General features: G+C 39.5%; 2 protein-coding genes across 2 annotated transcripts; both read left to right on the plus strand.

The window, feature by feature from the left end:
• Positions 1 to 1125: 1125 nt before the first annotated feature.
• On the plus strand, positions 1126 to 10385 carry babam1 (BRISC and BRCA1 A complex member 1). Its single transcript, XM_050055634.1, has 9 exons — positions 1126 to 1244; positions 2905 to 3359; positions 3451 to 3509; positions 3594 to 3714; positions 3806 to 3884; positions 3983 to 4007; positions 4107 to 4236; positions 5442 to 5528; positions 8195 to 10385. Exons 2-9 carry the CDS (start codon positions 2919 to 2921, stop codon positions 8393 to 8395), a joined length of 1143 nt encoding a protein of 380 aa, XP_049911591.1. The 5' UTR covers positions 1126 to 1244; positions 2905 to 2918; the 3' UTR covers positions 8396 to 10385.
• A 3075-nt stretch (positions 10386 to 13460) lies between these two features.
• plvapb (plasmalemma vesicle associated protein b) lies at positions 13461 to 20786 on the plus strand. The gene is made up of 9 exons (XM_050054854.1): positions 13461 to 14018; positions 14399 to 14575; positions 14999 to 15095; positions 15579 to 15780; positions 15885 to 16104; positions 18471 to 18620; positions 18868 to 18996; positions 19446 to 19514; positions 20369 to 20786. Exons 1-9 carry the CDS (start codon positions 13815 to 13817, stop codon positions 20375 to 20377), a joined length of 1257 nt encoding a protein of 418 aa, XP_049910811.1. The 5' UTR covers positions 13461 to 13814; the 3' UTR covers positions 20378 to 20786.
• Positions 20787 to 21736: the final 950 nt, after the last annotated feature.

Below are 21736 nucleotides of genomic sequence, written 5' to 3' on the forward strand. Positions count from 1 at the left end.
ACACTCACAAAGTCACCCCCACCCAGTCCCCGTCACTTTGTGTCCTTTCCTGTTTTGTCCACATTTAGCCTCCATGCCTTTTTGACATAGAAGCATGTACTATTATGTTGTGTAATTTGAAAATGCTTGAAGTTACAATCATTTTGGAGCATGGGATTGATGTGAGAGACATGTTGAATTGTGTTTTGTTTACTGCAAAGTTAGTGCCTGCTGTATTCATGTAGCCATGCTAACAGGTGATCACCTAAAACCAAACATCAATTATACATATCATATATTGATCTTCAGTTTCCTTTTAATGTACAGTAGGGTTGTGTTTTAAATCTAGAGATACATCGCACAATATTTTTTAGCCTGGTGAGCCTTTGTGCATCAGCCAGAACAGTGTAAGATGTACCAGAAAGTAATGCATATTACTGCATGAAGATGTGTTAATTAATCATTTCTATGAAAAATGGCTTGGTATTTATGGATTAGTGCTCATGTTATTATTATTTTTATTATTTATTTTATGTTACTCCATTCCTTATCTCGTTGACTTTATTAATCTGTTGTTATCTGTTGTTATTGATCTGTTATTTTCTCTATCCATTGTCCTTGAGTGTCTTGGAAGACGCATAAAAATCAAAATTATTATTATTATCATTATTAGATTAGATTAGATTAGATAGAACTTTATTAATCGCTTGGGAAGACTCCCTCAGGGAAATTAAGATTCCAGCAGCACTGGATAGCAGCACACAGGGTAAAGAGCACACAGGGTATCAAAATGTAAAAAAAAAGGTAAAAACAATTTGTAAAATATAAATATAAGATATATGATACAGATATGATATATACAGAGAATAAATAAGTAATTCCTTATTATATTCCTTACTGTGGTGGCTACTGGCTTCTGGTAACTGGTTATTATTATCATAATCATTATTATTATCATTATCATTATTATTATTATTATTATTTATTACTTGCTCGGGACTAATTTTTACTGCTGCAAATATTGTTTTTACCACTATAATTGCCACCACAATCTCCAAAAGAAGAAGAAAACAAAAAAAAATTTACCCTTCTTATCAAACTGCATTACCCACAATGCACTGACTCTTTGCAGTTCCGGATTTGATCATTTCCGGTAAGGAAGTTGTCCGATCAAAACAAATGTTAGCTCGTCGTTGAGACATTTTACAACTTTGAATGACTTTTCAAACTATTTGACTTGTAGAGGTTTCGCAGTTACTTGTCAAGTAAGTCTACTTACACATTTTAACACGAAAAATTCCATGCGTCTTAAGTCATTTGCTTTGCTCTAATTTCTCTTGAAGCTAATGCTAACAGCTCTCGTTGCTACTGCGCTGTCATCAAACATCTGTAGCTAACCTACATGCTGTCTTTCTGTACGCTTTGAGCGATGCATTTAAAGCTAAATCATCTATATTGTTAAGAGAAAACACCTCTGTGCTTGTTATTCCAGTTAGCTGCAAGCTGCACTTTGCGTCAGTAAGAGCAGAATCGCAGCTTAAATGTACTGGCGTGATTTTGAAATTTGAAATACGAAGTTAATACAGACAGTGGGGTTGGTTCTGAGACTCATGTAGCTTTCTTGTGCCCATTGTACGATCTGGTTTCAACTTTTAAAGTAGCTCTTTTTTTTTTTTAAAGATTTATAGACGGTTTTCTTGTAATTGCAATTGTTGCTAGTATTTTATGAGAGGCAAGTGTTCTGGGACCTGTCAGAGTTTAAAACCTGATCAGACATTTCAGCTATGTTACCACTGCAAATCTTGTTATCATGGCCACACATTGTATTTGACAGTTGTTATCAAAAGGGTTGCTATCAGGGATGTTTATCAATACAATATTTTTTGTATGAGCATACAATCAGCCAAAATATACAACCCACTGGCTAGTGAAGTGAATGACACTGATTTCATTACAATGCAATGTTCTGCTGAGAAACCTTGGATCCTGGCTTTCATGTGAATACCACTCAGCACACTCCACCCACTCAAACACTGTTGGCGACATATTACCCCTCCCTCATGGCAATGGCACTCCCTGGTGGCAGTGGGCCCCCTCAACAATGTGTCATGCCACAACAAAGAGCTCAAGGCATCAACCTGGCTTCTAATTCCCCAGATCCCAGTCTGCTTGAGCATTTGTGGGATGTGCTGGGACCCCAGAGGTACCCCAGATGGTGTTGGTGGCAGATCCTTTGAGACCTGCCAGTTATGAGGTGGAGTACCAGCACATCCCATGGATGCTTGATCAGATTGGAATTCTGGGGACTCTGGCAGCCAGGTTGATGCCTTGAGCTCTTTGTCATGTTGTGGCGTGACATGGTGCATTGTCCTGCTTGGAACTTGGTCTGCAACAGTGTCAGGTGGCACCCACGTAAATGCCAGGACCCAAGGTTTTCCAGCCAAACACTGCAATGTAATGAGATGATAGATGTGCTTTACTTTACCAGCCAGTCAGTGGTCTTAATGTTGTGGCTGATTGGTGTATAAGTTGTCAATAAAACTCAGAATCAGAAATCGGATTATTGAGCAAGTAGTGTGTCACAATTTACCAGAGCCCTTAGTGATATCAGCAGCTGCTAATCTTAGCTATCCACTGTTTGGAGCCTCTGTGTATCTTATATCTGTCCCTAGCTGAATACGATATATACCAAAATATAGTATGTGATAAAGTATGAAGAAAACATTTACTGTGGCAACATAGCTGAAATTTGTTTGGGTCATGATATCTGATGAGCCACAGATTTTGGCATAACACATGTCTAAACATTAATTGGTTAATATCAGTGGATGCCAACCACAGGTTAATGTAAAAGAAATAATGGTTACAAATGAGTTAATATTTTTTCGTCATGGCCAGCCAAACTTATCATCCCCTCTTCCTTAGCAATCTGTGTATCCATGGAGACGCCAGAGCCAGGCCCAGCAGATGGAGAGGAGCGTCTGGTGGAGCTGCGTCCTCGGACACGCTCCAACCCCGAAGGTGCTGAGGACCGTCGCAGCAGTACGGGCAGCCTTGGCGGAAACAGTAACCCCAACATATCTCAGCCCGCTGTGGGAAGTCGTGTTGAGGGCGAGGGTGAGGCTTCAACCAGCGACAGTCCTCCCAGTTCCACCACCACAACCGTCTCAGCAGCTGCAGCTCAGACTGTAGCCCCTGTTGCAGTTGCAGCGGCAGTAGCAGCAGCTGCAGCCAGCTCTCCGGTGCCACTATCCACTGCTTCTGTTGCAGCCAAAGAAAGGCCGAAGCCCACACAGCAGCAGCCCACACTGACAACCCCCATCCCTCCACCAGCAGAGTACCAGCTCAGAGTCCCTCGTGTCAACTGTCCAGAGAAAGTGGTAAGCCCACATTATAATTCTGATTTATGTTTCATGTAAAAAGACTCATTTTCGCCATAAGGCTCATCCTATCTAATGTTCCTCATGACAGATCATCTGCTTAGACCTCTCTGAAGAGATGTCTTTGCCAAAGTTGGAGTCTTTTAATGGGTAAGCTTCAGTAAAGTAAATCTTTAATATACGCTGTTTGTATTTAATTTGTCATCACTGCCTGATTTGACTGTCTCTGTTTAGGTCTAAAACGAATGCCCTGAACATTTCTCAGAAGATGATTGAGATGTTTGTCAGAACTAAACACAAGATTGACAAATGCCATGAGTTTGCCCTTGTAGTAGTCAATGACGACGCTCTTTGGGTGAGTACAAGAAGTTTTTATTTACTCCAAATGTTATATACAGATTTCTGGAATATTCTCATCTTTCTTCTCTTATTGGTTTGTGTCTCAGTTGTCAGGCTTCACCTCTGACCCCAGGGAGCTGTGCAGCTGTCTGTATGACCTTGAGACGAATGTGTGCGAGACCTTCAGTATCCTTTCATTCAAAGCAAACTCTTGAAAAAAACAATGAAAATAAACAATAAGTAATTTCTAGTTGTTACGTTTTAGCCTTAACTGTCCTCTGTAGACTTGGAAGATCTTCTTAATGTAATGTAAGTTCTTTCTTGTTATAAACCTTTTTGGTCTCTGAAAATACATCAAACATTAGAAGTGTTTATTGAAGGTCATCTTTTGTTCTGTTGTCCTCGTAGTCGTCAGAAGATCGAGCTGCCATCGATGGACAATGTTCAGACCATCCCTCCACCATATGTGGTGCGGACGGTGCTCATCTATAGTCGTCATGCTGGACAGCTTCAGTTCAACCCTTCAGAGACTGTTAGTGTAAGTATGAGACCTGCTGAGATATCCAGTCTGTATTTGGTGCATTTGTTTCTTTTTAATGTGAATTTTATTTCCCTTCTGAAATGTTTTTTTTGCCTCCACGCTGGTGACAGCCGCGACTGGAGGCATTATGTTTATGGGTTGTCCGTCCATCCATCCCATTCTTGTAAAAGTGATATCTCAAGAATGCCTTGAGGGAATTTCTTCAAAATTGGCACTATTGTCCAGTTGGACTCAATGATGAACTGACTACAAGTTTTGGCCATAACTAATTCATACGCTGATTATGACAACGTTTCAAACAAATGTCTAATAGAATAAACTGATAAAGTAATGACATTTCATATCCAAAAGGTCAATAGTAAACTATACCGTGACATCATAATGTTCTGCAAAATATATTCTTTTGGCCATTATTCAACACCATAATTCAGGTTGAAGATGTGTGTTAAGCATCCATGTTTTAGAATATGGAGCTTCTTTGCAGCAACATCCTTATTTGAAGCATTGTCTCCTGTCATGGCTACAGCTTTGTGGATCAGCTTCATTGCCGAAGCATGTGAACACGTACAAGGAATCTGATTCTATTTTTTGTGTCTCTCAATGAACTTACACACTCATCGACAATCAGTGGCACAATAAACACAAAACTTGACAGTCACGTTAAACTAATTATATTCATATATCCCTATATCACTAATCAAACATTTGCCTCAAAGGGCTTCAGTGTTGAGTCCACCCCAGATTTTTTGGACTCTAAGGTACTTGTATGAGCCTGTCCCTGGATGACAACCAGGACAGGAGGCCTCCTGTTCCTCTGATAGTCCACCACAGACTCATTGGTTTTGCTAATATTTAGCTTCAGGTGCTTGTCGTCACACCATGTGGCAATCCTCTCTATTAGCCCTCTGTGCTCCTCTGCAAAAATAATCTCTAAATGAAGACAACATGTTTCTCACTGGACATTATTCACTCGAAATCACACATCAGTATAATGTTAACCTCCATTCCACCAAAAAACGCACTTAAATACCTTTCCATTAAATGCTGGAGTCTGGATAAACATGGATGCAAACTGTGACTGCAACTTGACTGACTGGAGGGGGCATAAACCCATGAGGCGGTAATTCTAGTTCTCCATTAGTATGTTTGCATTTATTGTACAGTCAAGTGAAAGACTTGCTTGTTCTTGTGTCCTGCCACAGAAAATGCTGCAGTCTCCATATTTTTTCTTCGATGTGGTCTACCTACACAACGGGGTGGAGGAGCAGGGGGATGAGACCAGCTGGAGGGTGAGTGAATCAGCTGATGAAGAGACAGTGATTAATTTGGACTGTGTACCAGGATGTGTGCTGTGGCTCAACTTTATTTGGTGTATCATTAGTGTCTAGTATCAGTACTAACTTTTGTCTGGACTGTTCTAGAGACCTTTCTACAGAACACACTGAAGGTCACAGTGGGAGTTCTTTGACTTGACCTTGTAATATTTCATGTTACTACACAATACATTCTGACGTCCCTCTTGTCCATAGAGAGATGCTGAGCTATATTATAATATAGTATTATGTGTTATGTAGCTAGTTAACCTAGCTCTCTTACCAATTAGGCTAATTGAGATGGACTGTGGCTGTGATTTTAGTTTAGTTCATGTTTATTTTATAGAACAAAGGAAGTGAGGGACATAACAACAAACACAGCATATTGTACAGGGCAGGTAAGAAACCCCAAAGGTTTATAGTAAAACCGTCCCTCGAGGATTTACAGTTCACCCTAATATTTGTTATCTTAACATAATGAGCTACAAGATTTACTGGGCACATTTGGTCTCATTCATGAAATGTTAGTAAATCTGTGAGTAGATTTGCACATAAAAAACCTTGGTTCTAAAAACCTACACCATATTCATGAACGCATTAGAAAACTAGAATTCGATTGTAGGCACAATCCCAAACTGACAGCGCACTGCTTGTTAGTAATTAGCTTACATCCCCGACCACAAATAGCCAGTGACCATTATTATTTTATTATTTGTGGTGTGACAGGCACAGGTTAGTCTCGCTCACCAGACCTTTCTCAAGAAAAGAAAGGTCTGGCTGGGCCGACTCTCACTTTAAGATTGGAGAAAAAAAACGCCCCGGCTGCTTGTATTTCTTTCAACCAATCACAGTCGTTCTGGGCGGTGAAACAGCAATGGTGCGCTTGCAAAAATATTGCCGGGGGGAAACAGGTTTTAGTGTAACACGCCCACAAAAATATCGCCTACAGGACGCGAACCATGGCAGAAAAATGGGTACATCCCCGCAAGATCAAACACCGCAAAAGTTAGTAAAGGACGTGTTGAAAACGGTTGAAAACTGCTACACAACCGGAGGTGGTAGGGCGGGACTTCAGCGGGTGGCTCGTTCCACCCAATGAGAGGCTGATCTATGCAGCGAACTTCCGCCCACTCAGACTAGGCACAGGTAAATCAAAGGCTTGGAAGGAGAAAACGGGTGCCATGTCTAATGTTAAAAGAGCCGTCCAAGAAGCTAAACAAAAATGGTTCGATATGAAACTTAGTGGAAAAAAGGGCATAAGAACACACAAAAAACCACACAGCAGTTACAGGAGGAGACTCTTCCCAGTTGCAGCTGCAGATGAGTGTAATGCTTGCATCCTCAGAGAAACCTTTCTGTCAGGAATAATTCCAGTGACATGTCTCCATTGGAGCAGTCAACAGCCAACTCAGATGGTTAGATGATGTACGTGTTATATTAAGTGTTAAATCTGACAGCCATAGCTGATAGCTAAGTGTTTGGTCAGTAACGTGGGTCTCACAGTCTCGCCACTCTAACAGAAGATAAAACTCTGGAGTTCTCTCTTCTGACAGAATCAAGTGGGAACGGGATGCCAGAAATGTAGAAAACACATGTATCAAGTCGATTTGAATAACCCAGTCACATTTTTAAGAAACCTAATCGAAGCTTAAATCTGCTAACTGCCAACTTATTCAGCCAAGTGTGTTACATTTCTATCTTTTGTCATGTTCAACTTACATGTTTCAAAGGCATCTGCGTATTGTGAACATAACAGAGCCCACTACTGGTTAAAATTGTTATTTCCAATAATGACAAGCAGTATGTATGTGCATTCCTTATGTACACAAGCAGTCAGAGGCAGGTGTAGATTTTGAAAAGATCAGAGCTAACATATTGATGAATTCCCAAAAATATGTAAATTTCCTTCGACTAAAACTTGACACACAAAGTCATTGTGCTGACGTTTCATGAATGAGACCTGTTAACTGTAGCACAGATGTTGTATCCTACATGATAATAGAGACACTGAAAGACTCTTCATAACTCCCTGTTTCTTTGTGAAATTCACACACTGTAGTTTATTAGGAAGAGGCAGTGGTTTTCCAAGTGCACCTTATTACCGAGAGTTCTTTCCATTACCTGCTGAAGAGCAATAATTTGTAGGAATATTTGGGAAAACCAGGTGTGGTTCTAAAGAGACATGAAGGTTTCAGCAGGTTTCCATTAACTCAGTGTTTCTATAAAAGAATAATGAGTCATCCATTGTTGTAAGCGGAAGTAATAAAAATGATGCATTTGTTAGCTGCAAACCTGCTGGAGCCATCCTGGGGATGAGGTTAGTAAGTGAAAGTCAACAGAGTTCAGGAGCAGGACACAAGGAATCATTGTGCTGATGTTTCATGAATGAGACCTGTTAACTTTAGCACAGATGTTGTATCATACATGATAGTAGAGACACTGAAAGTGATGGACAGCTTTTGATAGGGAGGGCTGGCTTGGTGGCGCTGCACCTTCCTGTATCTACAGTTAATTACTGCTGTCCATCTTATTAAGCCCGAACACTGTGGAGGGAGGTTGTGAAAACACACTTGAATGTAACAGCCTCTCGCACACTCCCTCGATGCTGCATTTCAACTATGTTGTATGTTTTCTGTCTCCAGGACAACTATACCTCTTTCTGCAACCTGGACTCAAAGGGCATGTGCTATCGCTTTGAGGTTTCCCTGGGCGGCCCCGCCATCGAGCTGCACAACTGCATGGCCAAACTTCTTGCTCACCCTTTGCAAAGACCTTTCCAGAGCCACGCGTCTTACAGCCTGCTGGAGGGGGAAGACCCCCAGGACATTGAGGCAACGGTGTAAAACTGGACACACCCATAACTCCCTGTTTCTCTGTGAAATTCACACACTGTAGTTTATTAGGAAGAGGAAGTGGTTTTCCAAGTGCACCTTAGTACCGAGAGTTCTTTCCATTACCTGCTGAAGAGCAGTAATTTGTAGGAATATTTGGGAAAACCAGGCATGGTTCTAAAGAGACATGAAGGTTTCAGCAGGTTTCCATTAACTCAGTGTTTCTATAAAAGAATAATGAGTCATCCATTGTTGTAAGCGGAAGTAATAAAATGATGCGGCTGTTAGTTGTAAACCTACTGGAGCCATCCTGGGGATGAGTAAGTGGAAGTCAACAGAGTTCAGGAGCAGAACAGGAGGAGAGGAAGATTAAGATTGAATAAAAAGAAGATGGTTAAAGCATCAGGCTTTGTTAAACTCGCTCCCTCACCATTTGTTTTCTCTTTCAAATCATAGACCGCACTGATCTGTCTCTAAGTCTTAAATGGTGAAATCAAAGCAAGCCTGTGACAGTTTTTTATAACTGGCCTTTTGACTCTTTGAAGTAATGAACCGTAACATGATGTACTGTATCACAGAGGTCAGAACGTCTGTAATATTGCCTTGCCTTTTTGTTAGTTTCCACTCTTTGTTGCCTGTTTTGATGTATTTTCTATTTTATAAGGGGTTGATTTCAATCTTTAGTTGATTTGTCACTATTTTATGTTACACAGACAATGAAAGAATGTACAATAATGTACACTGAACAAAAATTTAAACGTATAACATTTGTTTTAACTCCTATCTTTAAAAGATTTATGTTAAATCGCTAAGACATTTTTCATCCACTCAATATATTTCTTGATGTATTTCACTCGAGCACTTCACCCTTTCCATGATAATCCATCCACCTGACAGGTGTCGCATATGAAGATGCTGCTTAAACAGCATCCTTACTACACAGGTGTGCCTTGGGATGGTCACAATAAAAGGCCACTTTAAAATGTTTAGTTTGATCACACAACACAATGTCAAAGATGTCACAAGTTTTGAGGGAGTGTGTCATTAGAATGCTGACGGCAGGGATGTCCCTTAGAGCTGTTGCCTGCCAACTGTATGTTCATCTTACCATTATCAGCCGTCTCCGGTGTTGTATTCAGTAATTTGGCAGTACATCCAACCAGCCTCACAACCACAGACCACATTAACCACACCAGCTCAGGACCTGCACATCCAGCATCTTCATCTTCTGGATAAAGATGTCTGATTGTTTGAGACCAGCCACCAAAACAGCTGTTTGCGTAACTGAAGAATTTCTGCACAAACCGTCAGAAACCGTCTCAAGGAATCTCATCTGCATGCTTATCATCCCTGAAAAGGGTCATGACCTGACAGCACTTTGTCATCGTAACTGACTTCTGCAGTTGTGAGGCAGTTGTACTGCCAAATTCACTGAAAAGTCATTGGAGACAACTTATAGTAGTGAAATGAACAGTTCTCAGGTAACAGCTCTGGTGGACATTCCTGCAGTCAGCATGCTAATGTCATGCTCCCTCAAAACTTGTGACATCTGTGTTATGATGTAGTGTGATCAAACTGTACATTTTAGAGTGTTATTTTCCTGTGACCATCCCAAGGTACACCTGAATGAAGCTGTTTAATCAGCATCTTGATATGTGACATCTGTCAAGTGGATGGATTATCACGGAAAGGAGAAGTGCTCACTAACACAAGTTATGACAAATTTGTGAATGAAATTTGAGAGAAATATATCTATTGAATAAATAAAAAAGTCTTGGATCTTTAACTTAAACCTGTAAAAAATTGGAGCAAACAAACAGAAGTGTCTTTAAACTTTTGGTCAGTGTAGCAGCGGCTTCTCTTGACTGATTTCTGTAGCATCAACGGACTGATTGTGAAAAAGGCCCCTCATACTGCCAGTTTAACTGCACTTGAAACACACTGTACAGATAAGCTTTTTGAAGCTGTTTCTGGATATTAAAAAACGGCATGTGGAATCATATTTTTCATGTTCATACGTGCTTTCTACGTTTTTGTCAGGAGGTGGCAGCAGAATCCCTCTGGAGATATTGACAGATTGAAATGCCTCGTCATAAAGCTGCTGAGGGGATTTGCATTATATATATATATATATATATATACACACACACAAGTGTCAGTTTTGATATATTTTCTGCTTTGATCGTCTGTCTATCTCACTGAACTTTGCTGCATTAAATCTCCAGATGTCTTCGCTGCCAAGCTTCTTATCAGTGGCACTATAAATTCTGAATCTACAGGCCTGTTTGACAGCACGATTCAACAGTTATCACAGCAGCGTTATCTGTTATCTACCTATGGCATGGATATAACTTCAATGGCAAATTTTCCTGTTACCCTCGATGTGTCTGGTCGCGTATCTCAAGAGGTGTTTTTTATCTCAGTCCTCAACCATTTGGTTTCCTGTTTTTGTTCAGAGGTTGATCCGATGTCTGTCCTGACTCCTGATAGTCACTCATTTTCTGTCACTCTAACATGCCTTCGTAAATTAGTTTTTTTCCGGTGAAGACAGGTTGTCAGGGAGACAATGGGGGAGCAGGAAAACGCCGGGCTCAGAGGACCTTTCACCTTTCACACACTTCACCAGAAGAGCCGGCTGTTCCTCACGTCATCGCCGCAGATAACAGAGTGCGGGGCGGGGCGGGGGGGGTCCAGTGTGTCTGTACTGCAGAGAGAATTTGTTATTCCCTCATCCCTGAAGAATGACAGGTCCCTATTGTTTTCATTCTTTCACTCCTCCACTGCCATGCCTCCTTTCCGTGCTTGCTTGGGACAGGATATGGTGGAATTTTTTATTTTTTTTTGTATTTTCTGCTGTTACTCCTCACATAGCCTACATTGTTCATCTGCCACCAGGGGAATATTATCACAAATTCTTTAGAAGCTATATTTATATGTGGCACTGATGGGTGATCTGTCCTTTCTCGTATATTACGAGCAGACTGGTGGAAAATAACTGCATTTATGCGAGATACTTCTATGAAAGCCTAATGTACTCAGTTTAGTTTCAGTTTGCGGATTCCGTTTTTTTTTAAATTATCATGATTACTATATTGTTAATTCAGAAAATTAAGCATTTTTTCTTTCTCAAGTGAATGCATCACACCTCCATACACCTATTTACATTTGATGCTGCTTTACACTTCTACTCCACTATAATTCAGAGGGTAATATTGTACATTGTACCCCACTGCAGTTATCTGACACCTACAGTAACTAGTTACTTTTTTGTCATGATTTTACATTTAAAAAATATGGTTATCTAAAAAAGTACAATGCATTATTATAGGTTAAAATACCAGCAGCCTCCCTGGATTAACCTGTGAACAGGCCCTGCGGCAAAATTGAGTTTGGGCCCCCTGTTGCCTCCTTGCTGGTTGATAATCCTGCCTTGCCCAAAAGTATTTAGGTATAAGGTAGTTAAAAGAAGCTCGATCTTGACCATTTTCAGCATTAAAATCCTGCGTCGGGTTAATCCATCTGTAATAGTAATTCAATTGGCATCACTCTTGATACTTAAGGTACATTTTGCTGATAGGGTGATGAGTCAAGTTGGGATGCAGGACTTTAATGGGAGTGTAGTTCATTCATTAATTTTCCATTCCATAACCGCTTATCCTGTTGGGGGTCACGGGGGGTTGGAGCCTATCCCAGCTGACACTGGTCGAGAGGCGGGTTACACCCTGGACAGACAACCATTCACACCACGTTAAAGTCACCAGTTAACTTCTTCTTATCTTTGGACTGTGGGAGGAAGCCGGAGTACCCAGGAAAACCCACCCAAACTCTGCAAAGAAGGGCTCCCCCACCCCAGATTCGAACCAGGAACCCTCTTGCTGTGAGGCGACAATGGTAACCACCACACCACAGTGCTGTATTCATCATATGGTCATACTGTATTGATTGCAATACATTAAAGGATGGGTTCATATTCTTAAAGTCTATCTTAATACAACAGTCATATGCTTATATGTACATTTAAAGAAGTTTTGTAAATGTAAGGGACCAAAGCTCGTCACACTGTGTAAACATGACTTCTAAAGTTGAGCTGAAGATCAAATGAGGCTTCGTCTAAATGAAACCAGGGTGTCTACAGGTGCTTAAAAAGTCTTAAATTCATTTTTTTAAATAATAAAAAGTCATTAAATGGTCTAACATCTGAATTTGTGAGTCTTAACTGACAAATGACTGTAGTCTTACTTTATACTTGCACTTAACTGTTGTTGTGAGCTGTTACCTAACCTATAGACACCCTGTAGATGAACCAGGGGGGTGTTATGCCAAAGTTACTGTGTTTTTAGTGTGGAATTCACTCTTTTTGTTACTATGCCTCCACAACAGTTCAGCAGGAACACTGCCTGTGGGAACACAAAGAGGAAACTTAATTCTAAAAGGACTGTAACTTGATTTGACTGAACTGTCATATTAGCTTCATATGGAGATTTGAACTCAAAACAGGACTGTTGATTTCTTCCATCACCCACATTGGAGACGCATTAAGTAGGGATCTTTCATGGCCAGTATGAACATGAGGAAAGATGACAACAAGCGGAATTTGTTTCAGTGTACACAGAGGGAAGGGAAGACATGGACACCTGATTATTGTTTAAGACAGACTTGGAAAAACGCAACCCTATCATTTAATTACACATATGTTCAAACACAAGACCATTTTTAATGAGTCATAAAGTTGTATGGCATGGATTCTCTGATATAATTAGGTGCTCACATGAACACAACAGAAGTAGAGAAGCAAAACTGCAGCAAGTATTCATGAGTCTAGATTTTTACATAAGAGTAGGAAGATTTTTATAAAATCTTATCAAACATTTGCGGGAAAAATGACATCAGACACAAAGTCTTCTTCCAAGCAGAGTCATTTTCTATGAGTAAAAACCTGTCACAGGGGGATCGTTAAACTTTATTCAGTCTTACGGCCACAACTATTTCCTTTTGTTCCAGGCACCAGGAAAATTTCTCACAATTTGGGCAGCGGTGCAGCTGGAGGCTGGAACTGTGACAGAGGTCGATGTGGGAGGAGAGGGGCGGTGAGGGTTGGGCCAGGATGGACTGGAAGTGTGCCTCCAGCAGCATTTATAAACATGGCCCCCTCACACACCTAAGGGTCATTGTTTACATCCATCCATACGTGCCATTTGTGCCTGTATGTTTCTGCTCCCTGACAGTGTGGCACAGCCATAGAAGACAGAGGAACAAACATCCCAACACCATTTTTTCTTCCACTTCTGTTCGACAGCATTCTCCTTGAAGCCTCAGCACCTGCTCCACAGAGAAGATCTCATCTGAACAGCCACCTTGCGGATTTGTAGCAAAAAATAATTCCTCTTTAGATATTCCAGAACCAGCTGCCACCATTTCACCTCCAACAGTCATGTACAGCTCCAGCTACTCCCGGGCCAAGTTTGGCCTGGAGGCGAGGGAGCCCCTGCACAAGCCCAGAGGGAAGAGCTGCAGCTACTACATGAGGACCGTCTTCTTGTTCTCCTCTCTGATCCAGTCTCTGATCATCGTCAGCCTTGTGCTCTTCCTCATCTATGGACAGCCAGAGAAGTCTGCGGAGGAGAGGAGGGTTGAGGTCAGTGATTTCTTTTCATATAATAACCCTTTTGAGATATTGAAGATGTGTGATATTCCAGATGTGTTAAGATGTATAAAACTACTCAGCTCTGTATAATAATTTGTATCTGATACAGTTTCTATACAAAACTACCTGAAAATAACAAAACTTCAAAGTGAAGTAACAATAAGTAAAACACATTTTAAGTGGAAGCAGACTTATAGAGACTTAATTTGACTTAAAAAAAACGAGTTGTGCAGCAGCTTTTGATTCATCTTCAGCCTGTTATGTGTCTGACACACAGTAAAATATACATGTGTATAGTATGTTACAAGCTGTTAAATACAGTGGTGATGATGATGATGATGATGCTAAGCGACCTGACTTTTACTCTGAAGGAGCTGGAGTTGAACATCAACACGCTGAGTGACAACATCATCCAGCTGAGAAAGGAGAAAGGCGAGCTGGGAGCTCAGCTGGGAGCTCGTACAGCTGAGAAAGCTGCTGTGGAGGCAGAGTTGGCGAAGCTGAAGACTGATGCCAACAACACAGAGTATACACTCCAAGATAAATTAGTGAGTAGATGACTTGATTAATATCATGCTAAGAGAGGCAGGTCATTTATTATCATGTATCATTTAGATTATTTTACTTTTGTAAGTGGTTGATGTGCAGCTAATTATTGTTTTTTTGATCACTGATTAATGTAAAACTTGAAATTTTCCACCATAGTTGTCGCCTTTATGCTGCTTGTTTTGTCCAACTATAGGACAGAATCTTAATTTGAGCAGTTGCTTAAGTCATAGAATAAGTGTAATGGAGTAAAAAGTTAAATATTTCCTGCTAAAATTTAGTGGAAGAAAAGTAAACTAAAAACAACAAATTACAAGTACCTCACATGCGTGCTTAGGTATTGTGGTTAATTTATGTATGTCCTTAAATTTCACCACTATTGGTTGCTATGTTAATAAAGTAAATATTTTTTTTTTCATGTATAGTCTAACTGTGAGAGAATGAAAGCAGCAACAATGAGCATGATGGCGGCGCGGCGTCCCACCCCTCCAATCCAGCCCCCTCCTGTGGTCACTACAAGCGGTATGTCCATGAATATTCTATACTTTTTGGGAGACTTAAACCTAGTGAATGCATGTGTAAAATGATAATAAATGTACAGTAAAAGTCACTGGCTTTATTAAACGTTAATTCATCATTCACTAATGCTTTATAGATAAGTTACAAGACATTATTAAGGACAACTTTTGGGGTTTTGAAGAATTTCTCTCGCTGGTATTTAGATGATGGTTTAGCTGAGGTTATTACTCTTTATCAACTACTTATTAACATTTATATCGAAAGAGTTGGTGGCTTATTCGAAGTGAGGAACTCCTGAGCATTGATTGATGACCTCACCATTATCAGTGTCTAATTACTGATCTGCAAGCATTACTAAACTAAACATTAACAACCCCGTTAGTTAGCCTACACTTAATAAAGGGTGACTTATTAGAAAATGGTATAATAAAAGTAAAGCTGTCAGAGTTTTCCTGTGATTATAATGTTTCCCACTCATCTCTCCAGGTGAGATGAAGACTTTGCAGACCCTCAATGCTCAGCAGAGAGCTATGATAAACCTCATCGGGGCAAACTTCACCCAGACAGTTCAGTACCTGAGCCAGGAGAGAGACAACGCCCTCAAAGACCGAGACACACACCACCAAGACGCTATCGCCCTGCGCAGGGAGAACACCATGCTGAATGAGCAGCTCACCACCTACACCAGGTACTGTGTGTTTCTCCATCTGCTCAACGAGAGTAACTGAAAATATTAAGATTAAAACATTAAAACATTTGTCTCATTCCTTTTTTTTTTTTTTTTTTTACCAGGAAATGCAAAGAGGACTTTGCCCAGTCTTTGGACGGGATCAAAACGGTGACCAGTGGTTTCCTGAACAAGATCAACAATCTGTTTCCCCACCAGCTGACCTTTCACCTCACCTGCGACAGCCAACAGGAGCAGATGGAGAAGATCAGAAACAGCTGCACGAACCTGTCCAGAGACGTGGAGAATAAGTTCCAGCTGTACTTAGACAACGTGGGCAATAAGGTGTGTGCAACGTATTAAGTGATTCTTGGTGTGTGTTGATTTGATGGTATTATTTGAAATGACTGCAATCGGTGTACACTGGAATACACAGTCTTAAAAGGCATTAAGCAGAATAGAATAGATTTACACATAGACCTATATGCAGTGGCAGAAGACGTACTCAGATCCAGTACAGGTAGATGTCCTGCATTCAAATTCCTCTTTTTGTAAAAGTGCAGAAGTAGAACAAAATATTCTAAAAGTTTGAAAAGTAAAAGTACTCGTTCTGCAAAACACTGACAATCTGGTCTATCACCAGGAATCTACAAGGATCATGAGATGATTAATTGGGCGGAAGAGAAGAAAAAAGTTCTGCTTACAGAACTTGTATTAAATTTTCAGACTTTTCTCTAATCTTTGCTCTTTATTGCACACTTTTACCTCTTTAGGTCTCGCAAAATTATTTAAATGAAACCACGTGATCACTTTAAAATCACTCAAAGGTTGAGAATTTATTTGTTTAATCATACACCGTACTACACACTGTGTTGTAGGAACGTAACCAGTAATTTGTCAGGTCAAGATGTAGTGTAGATGTAGTGTCTCAAATGGAGTATAAGTATAAAGTAGCATTAAATGACATTACTCAAACAAAGTATCTCAAAATGGAAGGCAGTATTCAGAGTTTGTACCTCTGTCTTTCCAGCCTTCCTTTAAACTCTCTTTAAACTCTGATGGAATATTCCAAAGAACAAATTGAATGGGAAACCAGGTTCTCGAGGGAGGAAGTCTATCTGCTGATTCATTCATGATAAATCTACGGCTAAAGAGACAGACGTCCTCTGAGGCACAGTCAGGGTCAAAGCAGAGGTGAAGTGTGTGTCACTACTGATTCAGCAGCACAGGACAACAGAAACAAAGAAAAAAATGTATCACCTTTCCATAAGCTCATTATCAAACTTAGTCTCTTTCTTTGTCTGATGTTAGTGGTAACTGTAAACTTTTTTGCTGCTTTTTTAAAATCAGTTTTCCCCTATGTGGAAAAAAAGAAAATAAATTTTTTAATGTTTGTTTTTGTAGGGATAAGTATACACCATGGACCAACGTTACACACCACAGAATTTATAGTCTAAACTAGTTTGCAGTGCCAGGCCATAGATTAGCCTTTACACACAAAAGTCAAGTGAAAAAAAGCACAAAACACAAACAATGATTTTATTTAAAACTGACTCATTAGAAGCACCTCTTAATATAATGTAGTCCATTTCAACAGCACAGCACACAGCACTTTTACCTCAGTTATAAAAATGTAGTTAAATTCATACCTCTCTGACAATGTCAATATAAACTGAACATTATTAACCAAATTATTGTGAAGGCAGAATTTATGACTGAGCTGTTAAATAGGATTGCATTAAATTTATCCAATAAAGTGGGCACTGAGAGTTTGCAATCATAAGTGGCAGCTACACAATAATTTAAATGTGAAAACATCATGGAATAGATACAATTATTTGTAGCATAAAATGCTAAACTGTCTTTAAATCTAAATATATACAGTAGTTGTTGTTTTTTTTGTGAACCTTGCTCACATATTTAACATGTTTCTCAAACTTTAGGTGGGAATATGACATAAGACTGAGATATTTTACTTCACAAAACCCCTTAAATAGATTGTCCATTAATCTTTTAATTTTTAGGTCCTGAAAGAAAAGCAAAATGACAACAGCTTTCCTAATATTGAGTGTTACAGTTGAGTTTTCAAACCGCACGGTCAAATTCATGAAACTTATGAAACCATTATGTGAATACATACATCCCACTGACTCAGCTCCATATTTGGTGAAACATTAGTGTCACAGGCACCTCAATGGCTGATTTAGAGCATCATTAACCTATGTCCTGTGGCCCTCAGGGAGACACTCAGTGTAGAGGAAGACGTTAAGGAAAATGTACATTAACAAACACTTGACAGATAGAAATAGACACATGGTAAACAAAAACCATTATGTAAGGGCACCATCTGGAAACAGACGGGTTTGACACAATCTTTAACCACTGCCGATTATATACGAGTGACTCCCACATTCTGCTTCAGAGTCTAGAAAAGCAAATTATATTTTCAATATTTTATTGCCATACAACTTAGTTGTTAGGAATATGTTGCAGTGTGCTTATAACAGAAAAACAAGCAATCACAGCATAACACAAAATTCGCAGAGAAAACAATTAACACATAATACACAACCCTCAAACCAACAGGCATCACATACATCCATAGATATAAGATATTAACAGTCCAAGAGGAAAGTGAAGTACAAAATAAGTGTCAGGTGATTTATACACACATTAAAGTACATTAAATTCATTAAAAATTCCTCTTCCAGGTGGCGGAGATCCAAGCCTTGTCCAGTCGTCTGGAGGTGCAAAACGCACATTTGACTTCTGACATGCAGCAGTGCGAACGCAGTCGCAGTGAGACGACTGCCGAGGCTGCCAAGCAGCTAGAGCTCAAGCAAAAGGCTCATGACGACAAGGTAGGTCATATTTGTGCACTGATGTGTTTATGTGGGTGGGGAATGGAAAACAAGAGAGATCCACGAAAGAACCTGATGTCCTCAGTATCTGGTTATAAAACTGTGACCGCTGATGTAAAAAGTGATGATAATCTAGTCCTGTTTCTGTTTCATCAAGAACTTAAATCATACAGTAGCACAAAACAAATGAGGAACATTTCTACATCTACATTTTCTATATAAAATATCACATGCATATTTTGTTCAGGTGGAGAAATTACTGATTGAGCAGAACTGGCTGAGAGACCAGAAGAAGCTGGCAGAAGACAGTTTGGCCCTGAGAGAAAGAGAGCTCCAGACCCTCCAACGAATGCTCCCTGCTCAGCCCAGTTTCAAGGTAAAAAATGTGGAGGACCTGCTGTTTGCTCTGTACATACATATGAAGGGAAATTAGGGATACAAATGATTTCAAACCTTCATTTATGAAGGACAGATATTTATTTTTGTGCTCATGTAAAGCATTAATCTAATCTGCTTTCAAAACACCATCTGGATAAATCTCCTGTATTTTAGCTTTTTGCACTCCAGTGCTTTTAAATAAGATTTACTCCACTGATTATATGGACAGAAGTGCAGCGGTAAGGTGGTGCGTGTGGAAATCTGAAGGCAGCAGGAAGGATGGATAGGCAAGATAACAAAATGAGGAACATTTTCAAAGAGTCGTTAGTGCACAGTTTAAATCCCAGTGTAATGAGGGTGAGACATGCACAGTTAGAAAAAGCTGCCCAAACGTGGTATCTGTGTGCAATAATAAATAACACTGGAATAATCTGCTTTGTTTTCCAGTCTGGCGTTCCTAAACCTGCCGCCCTACAAGCCTCTTTTGGAGCACCTGGCATCAGCAAACCTCCAACGGTAAACTTCATATTGCAATAAATACCCAAATTAGATAATTAGATTACTGGTTATCTCAAATGTAATTTCTGTACAGCAAGTGTCATATTTTGTGTTTTTTTTTTTGTTTTTTGTTTTTGACTGTACTGAACATGTAATTACATTTAAACCTACATAGAATCATGTGCAAAAGACACTCAAAGTTTCATCTTTTAATATAGTTCTTTGATGGTCTTCATTATGAAAATACTGAAACAAGCTGAGAGTCAAAAACAGCTCTGTGAGGCTTCAATCACGGACAGCGGTGCTTTGAGCTAAATGCTACCGTCAGCATGCTAACATGCTAATAATTGCCACTGTAGCTTAGCCAGAGATATTGGATGAAGCGAGATACCCAACTCAGCTCACTTCCTGATTCAGTGACATCAGCGCCACGCCCCCGTAGGAGACTTGCGGCAGCTCTGAATGTATTGTCGTCAATGAGGAAAATGAACGTGATCACAATTTATGGTCAATTCTTTCGCTCTGTAGTCACTAAAGTGGGGGTGTTGAGGGAGAACAGGCTCTGATTGGAGGGAGAGCTAACCACGCCCACTTAGGAGAAAGGAAGAGTAACCATTTTCTTAACATTGGATAAGCCTGCAGTTGGGTATCTCCCTTCATCCAATATCTCTGGCTTAGCGTTTCAGCACAAAGAATAGCTAAGGCTGATGGGAATATCATAACTTTTGCAGGTTTTTGTCTGTCTTATTTGTCTCTTCTTCAGATATTTCATTCTGTTAACTGCTTCAACACTGAGTCCAGTGTTCAGAGACAATGATCCCCTTATTGCTGTCATTAATATTTAATCATAATCATCATATTTTGTCTTTCAGGTGAGATGAAATGAAGCGGCAGAGTAATAACTGAAGACAGGAGTGGTGCGTCACAGGGATCGACACTTTGCCTTTAAAGATTTTTTTTTTTCAAAGAACATGTATATATCGCTGATACAACACACTTTCACATAACCTGTAAATACTCTGTGTTCATGTTAATGACATATTCACTGTTGCTGCTCTGTGCATGCTTTGTTAAGCTCTTTGTGGAATAGAAAATTAATTAATATTTTACTTTTGTTTGAGTTTAAACATGTGCTGTGAAAAGTCTGGGTATCTTCCAGGGTAAATGTACAAATTTCCATGACACTGGTGTAAATATTTTTATTTAATGTCACTCACTGTTCTGTAGTTATGAAAATCTGTTATTTGGAATTAAAATTAAATTAACCAAAAACTGTCTCATCCTCAGTGTCGTTCGTCTCTCCGTCACTAAAATACAACAAAGACAGGACTTCAGACAGCAGCTGCTCACTTGTCTGCTTTAAACAGAATGCTCTTAAAATGGAGACATTTATGTTTCCTAGTGATTCCCAATGGTTTCTACTGCAGGTCAGATGACAATACATACACTGACCAAGTCATAAACACATCATCACTCTGGCCAGTCATTCACAGTCCTCAACATGATGTGTCAGAAATCAGACGGAAGAAATTTGGAATGAATTACATTAGAAGCAGTAGTTTTTATGAGTAACTCAGTAAAGATAGGTTGAGACTATTAGTCTATTAATTGCTTTTTAATGGTGTATTTTATGAGTTCAGGAGAGTAGCTGTTACATAAACTGTTCTCAAGCTTTACTACTTCCTTTTCCTTTCCGAGGTACAAGATGATGAGTGCATACAGTCACTGTAGCTGCAAACTTTCTTTGAACTGCCTCATCGTGACTATAAAAAATACATAGGTCATGACAAACGTGTGAACTACAAGTGATGAAACAGTCAAAGTATAATTGTGTAGTATGCCAGTGACATGTATTAGAAAATGTGTCACAGAAATGTCATACTATAGTATGTCATTAAAAAAGCCAGAGTGTATCATAAAAAAGTCATTAAACTATCATAGTATAGTATGTCATAGTATGGTCATGAAAAATGTGGCAAAAATGTTTTAAAAAAATCATAATAGTAATAACCATAAAAGGCCACTCAAAGTCATAGTGTAGTATATCATAAAAAATGTTATTAAAACTGTCATAGTATTGTATGTCATGAAAAATCACATAAAAATGTTGTTAAGACTCGCTATACCACAAAAAGCCCTATAAACTCATAGTATAGTATGCCATAAAAATGCTATTAAAACACTGAAAAAGGTGACAGTAAAATGTAGTAAAGTCATTATAACGTATGTAGAAAACATAT

The sequence above is a fragment of the Epinephelus moara genome, chromosome 10 (genome assembly GCF_006386435.1).
Source record: "Epinephelus moara isolate mb chromosome 10, YSFRI_EMoa_1.0, whole genome shotgun sequence".
Classification (NCBI taxonomy): Eukaryota; Metazoa; Chordata; class Actinopteri; order Perciformes; family Serranidae; genus Epinephelus; species Epinephelus moara.